Genomic DNA, 17175 nt, shown 5'->3' on the forward strand with positions numbered 1-17175 from the left:
ACACTTGGTATTTCGAGTCAAATTTTCGTTACGAACCGCAAGTTATAATTTCAAATAAACCATATGCGAAAATGTCAAAAGTTGACATATAATATGTCATTCTATTCAGAGTGTTATTTTCTTTCGAATAAAGTAAAAAAATACCGAGGGTGCCATTTAAAAATCAAAAGTTGTAGTCATTTCCGTTGAAACAGGCAGTGATTGAAAACAATTGAATATGTCAATCAATCCTAATTTATGTCATATACTACCATGCCAAATATGTTTTTTTTTAACTGAAAAATTAAAAAAAGTTATAGGGGTGAGCCACTTTTGAGACGCACGCGCATCCGGTATAAGGACTATCCAAATAAGTTTTCAGAATGTCCAAATCTGAATTTATACATTCATTGAAAATGATCAATACTGCAACAGTTCGTATAGAATCAAGTATATTTAACTTCCAATCCATTTATTTTAGTTAAACTGTTTTACAGACGAGCCTTTAACAACTGTGAACTTTTTCCCATAGTTGAAACCATCGACTAGACGCCAGTACTTAATTTTCCTCTAGTCCAAATAATGACGCGGCAGAAAAATATCGGTCCCAATGCCTTAAAGAACACACCAGAACCCGTAATTTTCGAAAAGGACTTTTAATTTTCGAAAAAACAATCGCCAAAGGTGACCACGAGGTAAAGTGCCGGCTCATGCGGTTCACTCCAAGTGCCAAAATTGTTTCTGTCCCTTGAGTCGGGGGCGGCAAAAAGGCTAATTAGTGGCCCTTTAGGGTATTTTTGTGGGTTTTTAGTCGAGGGGGTGGTAACGGCCCACTTCCTGTTAATTTAAGCCGAAAAAGAACAACAAAGTACCAAAAATATGTATAATCATCAGAAATTTCAACAGGCTTTCAAAAGTTAACGGTGGAAACTGAAGAGTATTTAAGTAGAGGTGCAGAACATACCAAGGGACAACAAAATAGTTTCAAAAGTTACAATTTAATTGCTTTTTACCATTTAAATAAAACTTTTGTACTAAATATTTATTGTGTTACTAAAAATCTTACAGTTGAAGTAGAAAGGAATGTTATCAAAGCATTTTAAATGACATATAGAGTGTCATTTGTATATAACGGGTGGTCAAAAGATGGTGGTGGTTGTGTAATATCAGTTTAATAATATATTTTTGTATTATACTTTTGTGCTTAGGCGTTGTGCTTTTACGCCTTTTTTTAGTCTTCAAAATGATTTTTTTTCAAACGTCACAAAAGTATTAATTTGTGATTGACAATATAAAAAAGTCATTTTAACGCCTACGCATAAAAGTAAAGCACTTTTACGCCTAAGCATAAAGTACGAAAATATATTATTAAACTGACATAATATGTCAAATTCAACGAGCGTAACCATAGTTTCTCGATATATAGGGTGTCCCACTTAAGATGGATACAAGCCAATATCTTGATTGTTTGTTGAACGATCTTTTTCATTTTTGGCAGGAGGCTGTATGGCTATAAGACGTACATTTTACCCAGGGCAAGAATAAATGCGATACCTCATAGACGTACGTTTTAATGGGGTTTGATATTTTTCGAGTCAAGAGTAAACTACCCTTAGGACAGTATTTATTTCAAATCTGATAAATTATATTGAATCCTCCTTGCCTAAGATACTTAAGTTCTAATTTTGATAAATATTGATACAGGGTGGGTCATTAAAATAAGACATCTTTATTTTTATAATTATTTTTTTAAGTACTTACGACGCCACTGGATAAACAACTGGTTTATTATCAATAACCAATTATAACCAATTATCAATTAATAATCGTTTTTTTTAAGGTGGTTTGGTCGAAGATGTTGACTTTAGTTCGTCATAGTTTTATAAATCTTTGTTTAGAGCATATTTTTCAAAGTTAATAGTGATTGTTTTAAATATCTAACTATTTGGATTTTTTAAAATATTCCTCAATGGAAACGAATAAAAATCATATTTCAGATTCCATTGAAAACTGGGTTTTTAAATTATTTTGTAACTCATTTTATTCATTTGTATTAGCAAGCTGAAAAAACAATTTTTTAAAGTAAACAAAATAAATTGAACATATTTAGTTTTTTTGTATCGTATCTTAATTATTATGGAAGCTATGTGAAAACTTAAATCGATTATTAATTGATAATTTGTTATAAGTTATAATTGGTTATTGATAATAAATCTGTTGTTTATCCAGTGGCGTCGTAAGTACTTAAAAAATAATAATAAAAAAATTCTTATTTTAATGACGCACCCTGTATCAATATTTATCTGACAAGGAGGATTCAATATAATTTATCAGATTTCAAATAAATACTGTCCTAAGGGTAGTTTACTCTTGACTCGAAAAATATAATTTCTTACCCTGGGCAAAATATACGTCTTATAACCATACAGCCTCCTGCCAGAAATGAAAAAGATCGCTCAACAAACAACCAAGGTATTGGCTTGTATCCATCTTAAGTGAAACACCCTGTATAATTACATACAAGATCTGACTTTTAAATATTCTTATATTATTTGGAACGTTTGAAATTGTTTAAAAAATTATTTGTGGCGTTTGAAAAAAATAGCATGTTCTATTCGGAGTAAAAATGACTTTTTGTGCCTCGGCTGTAGCTGTATCACTAACGCTCGTCCGTCAAACGTGCAGCCTTGCAATAAAAAGTGTCATTTGTACTCCCAATAAAACAATATACTATTTTATAATGTCAATCACGCCGCAAAAATTAATATTTTTGGGGCGTTTGAAAAAAGTAATATTAACTACTAATCTTAAAAAATCATCAATCATAACTAATATTTATTTATACGCCGTATTTTATTTATTTCATATAATAAACAAATTAAAATTTTTAATACCATCTTTCTCTCATTTATGTATATTTCGCTTGTTTCTACATTCTGGAAACATCTAAACTAATAAAACAGTATAAACGAAATTCTGCCGCAGCGCGCTATACTTCAACGCAACGACTTTAATAGTCCCGCCATAACCATTAAAAACCACTTTTACAACTACGATTTATTTGCATTTAACGCTCATTACGATCCGCGAATGCACTTATTATAGAAAGGGAAAGATATATAAGTGTGTTCCTAGATCATTTTATACAGTGTGGCCAAGAATATTGCACAAATGAAAAAAAAAAAATTTTGATTCTCAGAAAAGTATATTCTTGAAAAAATCTTTATGCATTCTGTCAAACTCCAACAAAACTAGCCAATACTGAATGACACCTAGTTTAATAAATATATAAAAATCTTATATGATCCTTATATGACTTTATCTATGGCACTGTATACCTATAGATCAAATCAAATAAACTTTTAGTCACGTGATTAAGCTTGACAGGCACAGCGTTGTCTACTTTTATATATTTTCTTTTAATCAAAATATTTTAGCAAACAAAAATAAATTAATTATAAATATATAAACACTTTATTTACCCTTAGAAAAATACAAGCGGAGAGTTATGAATACGGAAAACAGACAATGCTCCTATTTATATCGACTTTCAGCAGGCATGTGACAAAGTTAAAAGGACGTAAGTAAGTGTTTAGAGCATTAACAGAATTAGGGGTTAGCAAGAAACTGACCAAGATGATACAATTGACACTCCAAGAGACAGCAAATGAACTCAAAGTAAACAAGAAAAGGGACAGGGACGGATTAAGACAGGGGAATTCACTATCTCCAGTACTGTTTAGTGTAGTGTTAGAAAAATTCACAGATTTTGCAACGTGCGCAACCACCATAGGCGTATAGCAGTAGGTACAGCATACGCCTGTATAGCAGTAGGTACAGCATACATAGTAAAAGTACAGCATACTAATTACACAGTCGTTCTCTTGAGTTCTCCTGCCTAAAATCTATATTGCCTTCCCTAAGATTTTAAATATAAATGATTGAAACTCATACAAGTTTACCACAATCCATAATTATATTAAAATATAACACTTACGAAGTTACTAAATATTAACTATTTCTACTTAATCATTTAATAATTCTGATAAAAACACGCTTGATTATTTATTTTAGAAATCATACGGGCTATAATCATTAATATGACTATATTAACAATACTTAAATCAAAATTTATTTGAAGGAATGCTACTGTATTACAATAATTGTAAAACAAGTATGAAATAATAACTCGGAATAATTATTAAAAACTGCTCATCTTGTTATAGTCGGTTGTTATATGTCGGCGTCTTGTCTCTATTATTTTATTAGCCGTTTAGCTATAGTTTGATTTCAGATAATGCAGATTTTAATGTGCCATTTGTGTTTTTTTATTGGAATTATTATTTTTAGCATATTTGGTATACTCTATGAAGTTATTTTTAAGTGCTCCTGTCCATTTTTCAATTATTAGAGTACCTTTAGATACAATTAAAATTAATTAATTGGTGTATAGTATTTGTATTATGGGTTTGTTTATTTTTTATGAAATGATTTTTTTCCTATTAAAATAAACATAGCTTACTAAATCACTAGATAGCCATTTTTAAATACAGGATGTTAATTAAGTATGTGGCCAAACTTTAGGAGGTGATTCTTTGAGTGTTTTTAAGGTAAAAAGTTCATATAAACATGTGTCCGGAAATGTATAATTTTAAAGATACAGGGGTGTCAAGGTGTTTTCTAATAGACCTTTTTTATTAATATCTCAAAGATCCGTTAGCCGATTTTGTTCAAATTTTGCCGTGTTGTGAAATTTAATAAGTTAGCACTAATTAAATGATAATTATTATTTACAACAATATTTAAACGACAAAAACTTATCCCAATAAGTATTTGGCACCGCCTTGAATTCATTTGTTTTACGTTGGCGGTGGAAACCATGCAAGCTTTTTCTTTGTCCTAAGTTGTTAATTAAAAAAATAATTATCATATAAAAAAATATAGGTCCTAATAACCTAAATTTTATCAAAATATATCAGCAAATCCGATGAGACCCGAATTATTTATGTTTTGGAACTTAATGATTTAATTAATTATTCCCTTTAATGCATCGATTGTGCGCATTATCCTACGCGCCAAGAAAAAATATTGCATTAGTCTAAATTTATTATTTATGTTATTCCGCTCTTTCACGTATAATTTGCCCCCTGCTTCTCATACGGAAAGAGTTAGATTAAAATAGCCCAACTGTACCTAACAACCCATGCCCTGACGCATATTCTTTTTTATAATAATATCGGCTTTCCCAGACTAAACATCCATATCCATAAAATAGTTGGCCCACACTAATAAGACCTCATTTCGGCCCTCGGACGACCTTGCTCTATTCAGCTATCGACTTACGTGTTGACAAGTTGATTAGGCAGGTTATTGAACTCCATGTCGCCTCTAGCATGTCGTTTTTCAAAGATGGGTCCCATATAAATGCGGCCAGGTGTTTTAGCTTGCCATAACTCAAGAAGTTATGGCAAGCGATGTAAATATTTGTGATCAGGTAAAAATGTGATGTAAGAGGAGGCTTAGCTTGCCGGCGCGCGGGAGGTCAGTCAGTAGTAGACGGGACGGCCGACTGTAAAGTAATGTTGTGTTGTGCTTTGTCACAGAGCTGACATTTGTAGGTTGCGAGTCTTATGACTAATGTTAGGTTAGGTTAGGTATAAAGGATTAGGATATACTATACTATAGGATATATATATACTATTAGGATACGAGTTTTATTGACTATTTGGATACGAGTCTTATTGACTATTTGGATAGTCTTATTGACTATTAGGATACGAGTCTTATTGACTATTTGGATACGAGTCTTATTGACTATTTGGATACGAGTCTTATTGACTATTAGGATACGAGTCTTATTGACTATTAGGATCCGAGTCTTATTGACTGTTACGGATACGAACCTGTTTAGCTGCAGATTTCCGTCCGGGGAAAACCCTTATACTTATTTCAGGTGACACCAATACTAAAAATGGCCGCGTTTTCAATACTAAAAAATTATAAAAGACGCGGGAATCAACAGAGAGGGCCTTCTGTATACAAAAAGACACCAATGCTTAGCCTTCGCCGATGATTTGGTTATCTTAGCAAGAGATCGGAAAGAGCTGATATCGGTGACCAAAAGACTAGAAAATCAAGCGCAAAAAGTAGGCTTAGTGTTTAATGAGAAGAAAACGAAATTTATGGAGTGGTCAGCTAGAGATTTTGAGAAGGGAAGATGTCTACAATTGAAGTTTGAGAGAGGTAAACGATACAAGTTTGAGGAAGTAGATACATTCACATATCTGGGAGCAGTATTTCTAAGGAATCATTATGTAACTCAAGAAGTTATGACAAGAATAATGGCAGGAAATAGATGTGTCAGCGCATTACAGAAAATTATTAAGAGTAAGAACATTTCTAGAAGTTTAAAAATCACAATGTACCAAACAATGATAAGACCAATAGTGCTGTATGCATGTGAAACGTGTACGTTCAATGCAACAGACAGTTCGAGGCTAGAGATTTGGGAAAGAAAAATATTGAGGAAGATTTTTGGAAGAAAGAAGATCGACAACGTATGGACCAGAAGAACAAATGAAGAAGTAAAGCAACTATATCGGACACCGAGTATAACGGGAGTAGCAAGAGCTCAAAGACTGAAATGGCTGGAACACATTGAACGAATGGCCGAAGCAAGAATTCCAAGTATGATAATGAAACGTGAAATAGGTGGAAAGAGAAGGAGGGGTAGACCGAGAATCAGAAGGAAAAAGGATGTAGAAGAGGACTCGAGAAGGATAAGAGTGGATGGGTGGAGAAAAGGCGAAAGACAGAAACAAATGGAGAAAGATAACCAATCTAGCCATGAGCCTTTTAGGCTTTTAGAGCTATTTTATATATATATAAACACTTATTATTTACATGAACAAAACTCACCTTCTTAGCAGCACTTAAGGGACATAAAGAGTCATTAATACCGATTTCCTCCCGTTCAAAATATTCTAATAAGGTTGCGATGTGTTTTTTGCATTGGCTATTAAGCTATCTTGTACACATCGCACTAAAAGAGGTTCTAAAAAGAACAATGTTTGGCCGCAAAGTCTGCTAGTAAATATGTTTAAGCTTAAAGTATCACAACACTATTTATTTAAACCAAAAACTCGTAATACAAAACTAAAGTGTCAAAACGAATGACAATGTCAGGAAATAAATAAATAAATGTGGCAACTTGATATTTTTTTCAGCAAAGCTACCATCTGAATCCCCACCGGTAAATTTAAATTCCAGTTACTCAGCCCGGAGGCGAATATATCCATGGTTGGCAATAATGAATTTAAAAATGGCGCCCTCGATTACGTAACTAAAAGTTTTAGTTGATATCAAGTATATCTGGTCATCGTAAAAAGCGTGGTCTGGATTTTAACCTGTAAGACGGTAATGTAGACAGGGCTTAATGGAAAATCAAATGTATTAAAAAGAGATAAAAGTTGGGCTGATACATTTCTTCTTCGCATTATTGCCAGACTTTGCATCAAAATGTCAAACCCAAGTAAGCATTTATGAAAAATGTTGCATCTAGGGTTGGAACTTTATTTTTCATAATTAGTTACTCATTTTACTACAGCTGAAATAGATTATATTTAGCTTAGATACCTATATTATCTTCATTTCATTAGTATACATTAGCAGTTTTTATTTTAGTTTATTTTTTTCTACACACATCTTCGTACACAGGTAAAAACCGGCAACACTGTATGCCGCATTTTATTTTGCCTCTCTGTCTGTCAACCGGTCATTTATCTCTCGCAAACATTAAAATACAGACCACAGAGATGAAGTGTCCAGGATGGTATGTGTTTACTGTTATATACAGAATTTGATTTTGGTATTCGTCAACCATTAGCAAATTATTACTGTTTCAAACCAAGTAACAGCAGAATTATTTTCAGTATATGTGATTCCAACAACAAATAATAATAAACCGCTTAAAATTCCGACGACTCGAAACGCCTTATTAAGAAACGGCCTTTTTCCTGCACTTCGAGCAAATAATAACAGTAAACAAGATATTATTATTTAAATTGTAAATTTACTCAAAGCGTGTAATCAAATGATCGAAAAACGAAGTCGAGAGAAATCTTTTTGTCGATTTTCAATAAACACAGATCGACGAAGAGTTGTTTTTAACGTAAAAACGGAATTAATAAATAGCTGCTTGCAGAAGATACAGCTGAAGAAGTTAACGTACTTGGCAGTGAGGTAATTTCCACTGTATTTTATTTAAGTCTGTAGGAGGTGGCGGGAAAATATGTGGAACAGAATCAGAGTCGTAAAAGAAATGTATCTTATTCGTCTAAACCAGTTTACATGAAACAAAAAATGTAATATTCGTTACTATGTTCGACGTAGAAATGTCTAATTAATCCAATCCAAAATCTCTATGTCCAATGAATGTTGACAAATCTTATATTTCTGAAAATTGTCCTTTTTTAAATAATTTTTATGTTCTTTAATTCGAACAATGGTCCAGATGTTTCACCAATATAAAACCTTTTCAAAATATCCGAAAGGTATTTTGTGTATTAAACTTTTTATTTGTTATCAGTATTTTGTAATATGAAAAATGTTATATTGTTTCCTTATCCTCCTTGTTTTATTCTGATAGCCCTCGTATGTATGCAATTGTAAGTTATCACTATGTTAATTTTATCCTAATTATTACTCTAAATGATTATTGATGCTTCGACCAGTAATTTTCTATTGTGACAAAAGTTTTTAATTTATTAGTTTTTCTATCAAAACAGAATAATTTTCTACAAGTCATCATCAAAGCAAGAAATCATCGTTTTCATTCTGACCGCATCGACAATAGAAGAAAAATTAATAATTGGAAGGTTGTAAGCTGAAAAGGTCAACATGGTTATTTTAAATAGAAAAACACCATTATATAATTCTAAATATTAAATTATATTGTAAGAAAAATATTTTATCCAGAAAATGAAAATGAAAATTTGGTCTATTTTAAGGAAAATGTAAATATATAAAATAAAGTACGATTAATAATATTAATTCCATCTACTTAATAATAAAATTATCAACTTTTTACCACTGTACAGAGTGTCCCATTTTCGTGTGTTTACAGGGTTTCTCGTTTATAAGTAGAAGTACAAAGATACGGTTTTCATATATTACTTTGCTATTTTTTTATGAAAGTAAAATTGCTACATACAGATTTGTCCTAGCCCTTTTAGCTCTTGAAATACAGGGTGAATTTGAATTGTCCCATAGAGTTTTTCACATAGAATTCAGTAGTGTAACTAGATTTTCGATGAGAACTGTTATTTTCGAAATATAACCGAAACTTATGTTTTTTTAATGGGATACCCTGTACATTATTTTAATATTTTATTTGACTTATTATGGCTTTCTAAAAATATAATATACTCTATATATATATATATTCTCATAGGGCTTCTCTAGGCGGCTGGTTTAAATTAGGTAATCAAAACAATCAAATAATTTATTCGACGTCAAATTTTATTTATTGGCTATTCCACGCTAATTTTGTCTATAGAATTGTTGCACAAGTGCATAAAAATATTAATAACTCTGACTAAGGGACTAAGGGCCTGTTATCTAAAAACTACACATTAAACATGTTTCAATGCAGTTTATTAAGATAATACGATGGAGAGCAAAATTAATACAAAATAAGTTAGGTTATTTATGTTAAAATATAAAATAATGTATTTTTACCTTATTTATGAAAATAAGTAGAAAGTATGGTATATTTTTAGAAAGCTCAGAATAAGACAAAAATAAAATAAAAAATAATATACATGGTGTCCTATTAAAAACATAAGTTTGATTCTTATTTCAAAAATTACAGCTCTCAGCGAAAAATTAGTTATGTCACTGTATTCTACAGGAAGCACATAGCAGCTACGTAACTCACAGTTTTCACCTTTTCGATAAGTTATAGGATAACCGAGATACAAGGGGAGTCGAAAAATGCAAAAATTTCAAATTCGCCCTGTATTTCAAGAACAAAGGAAGTTAGGACAAATAAGTGTGTAGCATCTTTAGTTTCAGGAGTAAAGTAAGAGTGATGTGAAAACAGCATCTTTATATGTCTACTCATAAACGAGAAACACCATAAAACACACGAAAATGGGGCACCGTGAACAAGGACTTACTTATGATGTATACCGGGTGCGTCTTAAAAGTGGCTCACCCCTATAACTTTATTATTTTTTCAGATAAATAAACGAGATTTGGTATATAAGTATATGACATAAATTAGGATTAATTGATGTTATCAATTGTTTTCGGTCACTTCCAGTTTCACCGGAAATAACTACAACTTTTGATTTTTAAATGGCACCCCCGGTATATTTCTACTTTATTGGATAGAAGATTACATTCTGAATAGAATGATACCACACACTTGGTGTTTCGAGTCAAATTGTCGTTATGAACCGCATGTTATAATTTCAAATAAACCATATGTGAAAATGTCAAAAGTTGACATATTATATCTTCTATTGAGAGTGTCATTTTCTATCGACTAAAGTAAAAAAAAATACCTACTTAAGGAATCATTTAAAAATCAAAACTTGCAGTCATTTCCGGTGAAACAGGAAGTGACCAAAAACAATTGAATACGTCAATCAATCCTAATTTATGTCATATACTAACATACTAATGCCCACTTGCACCGTTTGTATAAACTTTATTTAAAGGCTAAACAGTGGTTAACTATATGATATTTTATAGTTAATCACTGTTTAGCCTTTAAAGTTTATAGAAACGGTGCAAGTGGGCATTAATCTAGTTTTTTTTATTTGAATCTATACTAATATATAAAATGTGACTGACATACTGATTAATCACGATCCTGCTCAAACCAATCAACGTAAGAAGCTCAATTTTGGCATACAGGTTAATTCTAGGATGTAGAGGTTCGATAAGAAGGGATTTTTCGAAATTCCAGTTCCAAGAGGGTGAAACCACCCCTCAAATATTACAATATTTTTTATTTAAAAAACGGTCAAGTTTCCGAGAAAACGCTTAAACACGTATATTTTATTTTGTTTTTTTATATATTTTAAGATTTTTTAAAAATGTATACAGGGTGTTTCGAAAAATCTGGTCATTGATTAATCACGATCCTGCTTAAAGCGCCTGACGTAAAAAGCTGATTTTTGGAAACTCGAATTCTAAGAGGGTGAAACTATCCCTCAAATATTAAAATATTTTTTATTTAAAAACCGGTGAGTTTTTCGGAAAAACTCTTAAACACGTATATTTTATTTTGTTGTTTTACATATTTTAAGATTTTTTATAAATTTATACAGGGTGTTACATAAAATATGACCATTGAGTAATCACGATTCTGCTTAAACTGCTTGACGTTTAAAGCTGATTTTTGGCAAACGGATTGACTGTGGGGTGCAGAGGTTCGATAAGGAGGGGTTTCTCGAATCTCAAATTCCAAGAGGGTGAAAACGCCCCTCAAATATTACAATATTTGTTATTTAAAAAACGGTTAGTCTTTCGGGAAAACGCTTGGACAAGCATAATTTATTTGGTTTTTTTACATATTTTGAAATTTTTTAAAAAATCATACAGGGTGTTCCAAAAATTTGGGTAGTTTCTTAACCACGATTCTGCTTAAACTGCTTGACGTAAAAAGCTTATTTTTGGCAAACGGATTTTTCGAAAGTCAAATTCCAACGAGATGAAACTACCCCTCAAATATTACCAAGTTATATAATAATATCGCCATATTGTTTTTTTCTCAAGCTGACATAAATGTGAGAAAATTTTATCCAGTTTGTATGTTAATGGAAATTCTTGCTTTGCTTTATCATCACCATTACAAATGATTAAATCGACGCGAACGAAGTCGCTGGTACACGCTAGTAAATAAATAAGTTAGAAGAGTGAAACACTTTTGAGACGCACCCGGTATTATTGGTTAGTTACGATGACAACTATTCTTTATTAAAAATATCTAATTAACCAAAACGTAATGTGGTCACAAGTTAATAGAATATTAAACTAACGAATCTTTTAATAAACGAAAAAAAAAATATATATATACCGGAACCGTAGAGAGATAGGGTCGAATAGACCTTAAAGGAAAAACCACAAAATTAATATAAATTGAGCATTGTTAGGCGTTTAGTTGGTGAAACGTCACGTCAATAGCCACGGCATATTGCCGGTTGCTCGTTGACGAACGAACATATTGTGGCGCTCAGATCGAAATTACGGCATATGTTCGAATTTGTGGTCGGCCAGACCAGGAAAAAATGCTTTGTTCTCGTTCGATATGTTATTACAATCATATTAGTGCGTAAAATTTGAAAAAGTGCCGGTCATGGTAGGCAAGAACGGGAAGTAACAGCTCGGGTGCTTTAAAAAATAAGGTCGTTTTTAGATGTTCGGAAATATAGTATTTACTAACTGTATATTTTAATATTTTGTTTAAATTCACAGCTCTTTCATCCTATCCTGTATAGTATATTGTTTTATAAAAGAAATCTACTAAATTGAAGAGATATTAATGAAACAACATAAAAATATTGCAATCATCTACTGTAATCATCCACTAAAGTCAGAAGTTTAAATCGTTTTATGATTTAAATACTTTTATCGATTTAAATCATTTGATCTTAAATCTTTTTACGGAAAATGATTTTTGATTTAAGATTTAAATCTTTATACAAATTATCTTTGATTTTGAACTTAAAAATATGATTTAAATGTTTTAGAGAGGATTTAAATACTAACAAAATTGTTTAAATACTTTCGAAAGTATTTAAATCTCTTAGAAGTGATTTAAATCTTTACCGAAGATTTAGATTTTTTCCGATTGATTTAAATTTATTAAGTGGATACTGTAGTGGAACATTTGTTCTGTTTGTATCCCAAATATTAATAAACAAATAAATAAAAAAAAATTAGAGACGGTCTAAATACTATTAAAAATAGCTTCAGTATTTCAAAAATAATAATAACAGCTCCCGTATATAGCGTTCAACGCCTTGGGAGTAGCAAGGTAAAGCTTGCCATACTAGAGCCGTTCGGTATACAAGGAAGGTAATGTGGCTAACACTACGCTTCAACCGCCTATTATTACCTCAGGATTGTGAATCCCATGCAAGTACTCATTTAAGGCTGAGTCGACCTAGGTACCAAAACAATTTTTAGAGAGCCTGTACCTCTACGCCACCGAGCACCTTTTTTTTCAAAAATGCCTGCTTAATTCTTCAAGAAAGTCAAGTGAAAAATATGATAATTAACGCTGCAAAGAAATTTATAACTGCTGAAGATAATATCGAACCAAAACCAATAGATGTTCAAAATGAGGTAGATGGTTTTTTGAGCTAACAGCCGTTGCAAACATCTATGAGCAAAATGAACACTAAAATTCTGCTTTGAACGAATTTGGAATTATCTACAATTGCTGTAGTACCTTCAGAATCCTTCCAATGGCATGGACATTTTACACAAATATAGTGTGTTGAAATGTTTTTAAAATGCAATTGTATGTTACCTTCCTCTGCTCTATTGGAGAGCTCCTCTGCTCTACGTTCTCTTATGCCACATTTATAAATTCACCTCGTCGACACGCATTAACTGACAAAAACTTTAAGAACCTTGTTTTGTTAAAATATCTAAATATTTTCTCATTGACAAAAGTATCTTTTATTTAACTCATTTGTCCAAATGAAATGTATTTTTGATCTTTGATGTAAATCGTTTTTTAAATGATTTCAGCTCTGACTACAGTCAATGATAATGATGCGCTGGACTGGTCTTGGTCTTTCTCAAAAAGCATTAGACCATCATTAGATCTGCATGACCAAGACCCAGCTTTTTTATTTACATCTCATCTTTCATAGATAAGAATTAAAACAAAAATAACGATATTTTTATTTACTTACCCCTATTTATTAAATAAAAAAATCAATAAAAGGATTTCCACAAAACTATTGCCTTGCAAACATGTGATATATGGTATATAGCTGTCAAAAACAAGGCATATTCGTATAAAATCTCATTTATCGAAACTTGCCAATAATACCATTCCATTCGGAAAAGGTAAAAGCCTCAACCATTTATTAACTTAACCTATCTTTTCTGAATCATCCAAATAAATAAATATGATGTAGAAAATTAGTTATTTGTTCAAAATTGCTGTATCAATAAAAACATAATTTCTTGATAAAATGGCAATATAGGTAGTAGGTTAAATCTACAAGAAACAAAACCCAGAAAAGATCCAGTGGTTCTCAAAATTTAACCAAAAAATATTTTTTTTTAGTTTTTAAAATAAAATAACTCCATTATTTTGAACTTATTTGGAAAACCATAAAATCCTCTAGCAAAAATCTATATATTTCAAAAGACCCAGACTATGACTGGACTCTACAAGATCAAGACCAAAAAAGTCTTGTCTTTGTCTTGCATTTATTCATCACTATTCAAAGAATATACAACTCAAATAATTTACTTGCTTTGCAATTCTAGTAACCCATAAAACTCATATGTATTTCAACAAATTTAATATGTACTTATTGGAAACTCAATAACTGAAAATGTATGAACGCCTATTAAATAAAATTATAAAATAAAACTAATAGGTATTTTTCCTTGTTTCAGAACGAAATGGAAACGACAAACAGCCGTAGGCCTAGAACTGCTCGCCGAAGCCGGCAACTACGCAGCCTTCCAGCGCATCTACGGCGGTCCCCCCTACGGTTGCTGGTATCCCCCTCAAAACGCCGGCCCGGCAGCTGCCCCCACCGCTGCAGACCTCTACTACAGACAAGCAGCGGCCGCTGCTGCAGCCACCCTACAGAAACCCTTGCCCTACAGACTATACCCGCCTGGCATGGGCATGGGCATGGCCGGTCCAAGCGCCCATTTGGGATCACTAGCAGCCAGCAGTTCCTTAAGTACCTTATCTAGCTACTATTCAAACCCCGCTTCAGAAGGTCCATCACCCAGATCACCTAGTCCAGACGCACCGCTCGATCCCGGTTCTCCCGGATCACCTGGTCCCGGTAGGAGATCACCTTCCGACGATGAGGATACGATTCATGTGTAAATATCGCCCAGTGGAAGATGTATTTGTAATATTGTGATATAAAATGAGAAAGTGTACTGTAAAAAGGACTTGTTAATTTATTTTCTGCTTTTAAGTGTCGTGTAGGATCAAAGAGACAGAAATAAAATGTTTCCTTGTTTCTTTACTGTATTATTAGAGATTGAGAGGTACCTAAGAATGCGCTGGCCTTGTAAGATGGAAGGATTCAAAGAACAAGATTTCTTACTAAATATACTACATTTCCAGAGTTTAGAGAATAAAATACTCGACTTGAAACTATAATGTTTGAAAGCTAATTTCACTATGGAAAAAATATAAATTGTATTTCAAAATCTCTTAGAATCCTTCTGTGTACTTAAAAATAACATTCCAGATCCGAATATAGTTCGGATCCTTGTATTATATAACTAATGATGTACATTGTCTGTTCCTTGTTTGAACAATATTTTTGTTTATATCAGTTTGATTGCACCCAGAACGATGTAATCGTCTTTTTAATTCTCCTTTTTTTTGGCTCAATACTATGTTTATTCATGTTAAAATTAGAACATATAGAATAAAGAATTTAAAGTTTTTATTACTGTATTGTCGTTTTTGTTTACCCCACACCCCACCGCACCTATTTAATTCTAATCTCAATTTAATAATTTAATATTCCTCCTCAAAAAAGATCTCAAAACAATTTAAAAATAATGACTATAACTAATAGGAAAATTCATGTAATAATCTTAAGTATTACAAATAAACTCCAATATAGTAGGGGGTACATGTCATTTCTAAATCTATTCTAAAATTCTACACGGAGTATTGTAGCTGAATGATTAGATTTTTACAAATTGTAAGTTTTGGGTTCGTTAAAGAACTATTAGAGCTACAATTTAAAAATATTTTTACAAGATACAGAGTGTCCCAATTAAACAAGTTATTGCTGTTTAAAGCTAGTAATTATTTAAAATAAAGTTTATTTATTTTGTTTAGACACTTTGTAAAGTAGTATAATTTTTATTATTGCAACACAAAATTTAGTAAATACAAAAACTTCAATACAATATTTGGTTTTAAAAACTTAAATGCGCCTAGAGAAATAAAGCATTAAAATCTCGATTAAAATTGTTACTGTATTTTGACAAAAACTTAAATATATCAAAAACGGTAAGATTAAAATGCGGTAAACCTTAATCAAATTTACCTTTGCTTTAATGGTAGAAAATAAAAATATAATAATATACTATTTAAAAAAATACAACTTTGATATTTTTTATTTATTTAGGACACTCTGTAAAAATATTTTTAAACTGTAGCTCTAATAGTCCTTCAACGAACCCAACACTTACAATTTGTAAAAATCTAATCGTTTAGCTACAATACTCCTTATCGTATGTGGTAAATAACCCTGTATATATATACACACAACCAAACTTATATTGAAAAAAAAAATCATCTATTATTTTTCATAATTTTCAAGACGTATGAAAAGTTTTTGTTTGTGAATAAAACGCAGTCCTTACCAATGCCTTTTAATGAAAAATAATCCATATAGCAATAAAAAAATGAATAAGTTCCCAAAATAAAAACAATGGTATTTTTTTGGTTTCTGAAACGAAATTAAGATTTAAATTTTTAATGGCCAAAAAACAAAAACAAAAAGAAAATTGATAATTTTAATAATCCTTGTTGCCACATATAGCCCTTAGGCGCTGACATGCTTCTTACTAAATTATCAACGTTGTCTTGGGGTATGTTTTCCATTCTGCTAATGCTGCATCAATAAGCTGTGCGAGATTTCCTGGATTGTTTCGACGAGCTCTAACCCTTTTTTGAGCTGGTCTCACAAGTGTTCGATAGGGTTTAGATCTGGTGAACATGCAGGCCAGTCCAAAACTATGACACCTTTCGTTTCAAGACATTCTCTAGTCACTCTGCTGGTATGGAGAGGTGGACTATCGTGCACGAAGTTAAAATTCTCTCCAATTGCAGCTCTCCAAAGACTAACGATTGGTTCTAGCACTAAATCAACATAACTCCGACCCGTTAAGGTTTATTGAAGTGGTAACAATGGAGTTTTTGCTCCCAGCATAATACCTCCCCAGAAC

General features: G+C 31.8%; 1 protein-coding gene across 1 annotated transcript in view; it reads left to right on the top strand.

The window, feature by feature from the left end:
• Positions 1-15614, top strand: part of LOC115890418 (homeobox protein B-H1-like) — a 156034-nt gene extending 140420 nt beyond the window's left edge. The window contains exon 3 of the mRNA XM_030910647.1: positions 14635-15614. Coding sequence (XP_030766507.1) covers positions 14635-15082 — 448 coding nt within the window. The 3' untranslated portion in view covers positions 15083-15614. The remainder of the gene's footprint in view (positions 1-14634) is intronic.
• The last annotated feature ends 1561 nt before the right edge of the window (positions 15615-17175 follow it).

Source organism: Sitophilus oryzae, unplaced genomic scaffold, assembly GCF_002938485.1.
Source record: "Sitophilus oryzae breed Bouriz unplaced genomic scaffold, Soryzae_2.0 scaffold_864_pilon_pilon, whole genome shotgun sequence".
NCBI classification, from domain to species: Eukaryota; Metazoa; Arthropoda; class Insecta; order Coleoptera; family Curculionidae; genus Sitophilus; species Sitophilus oryzae.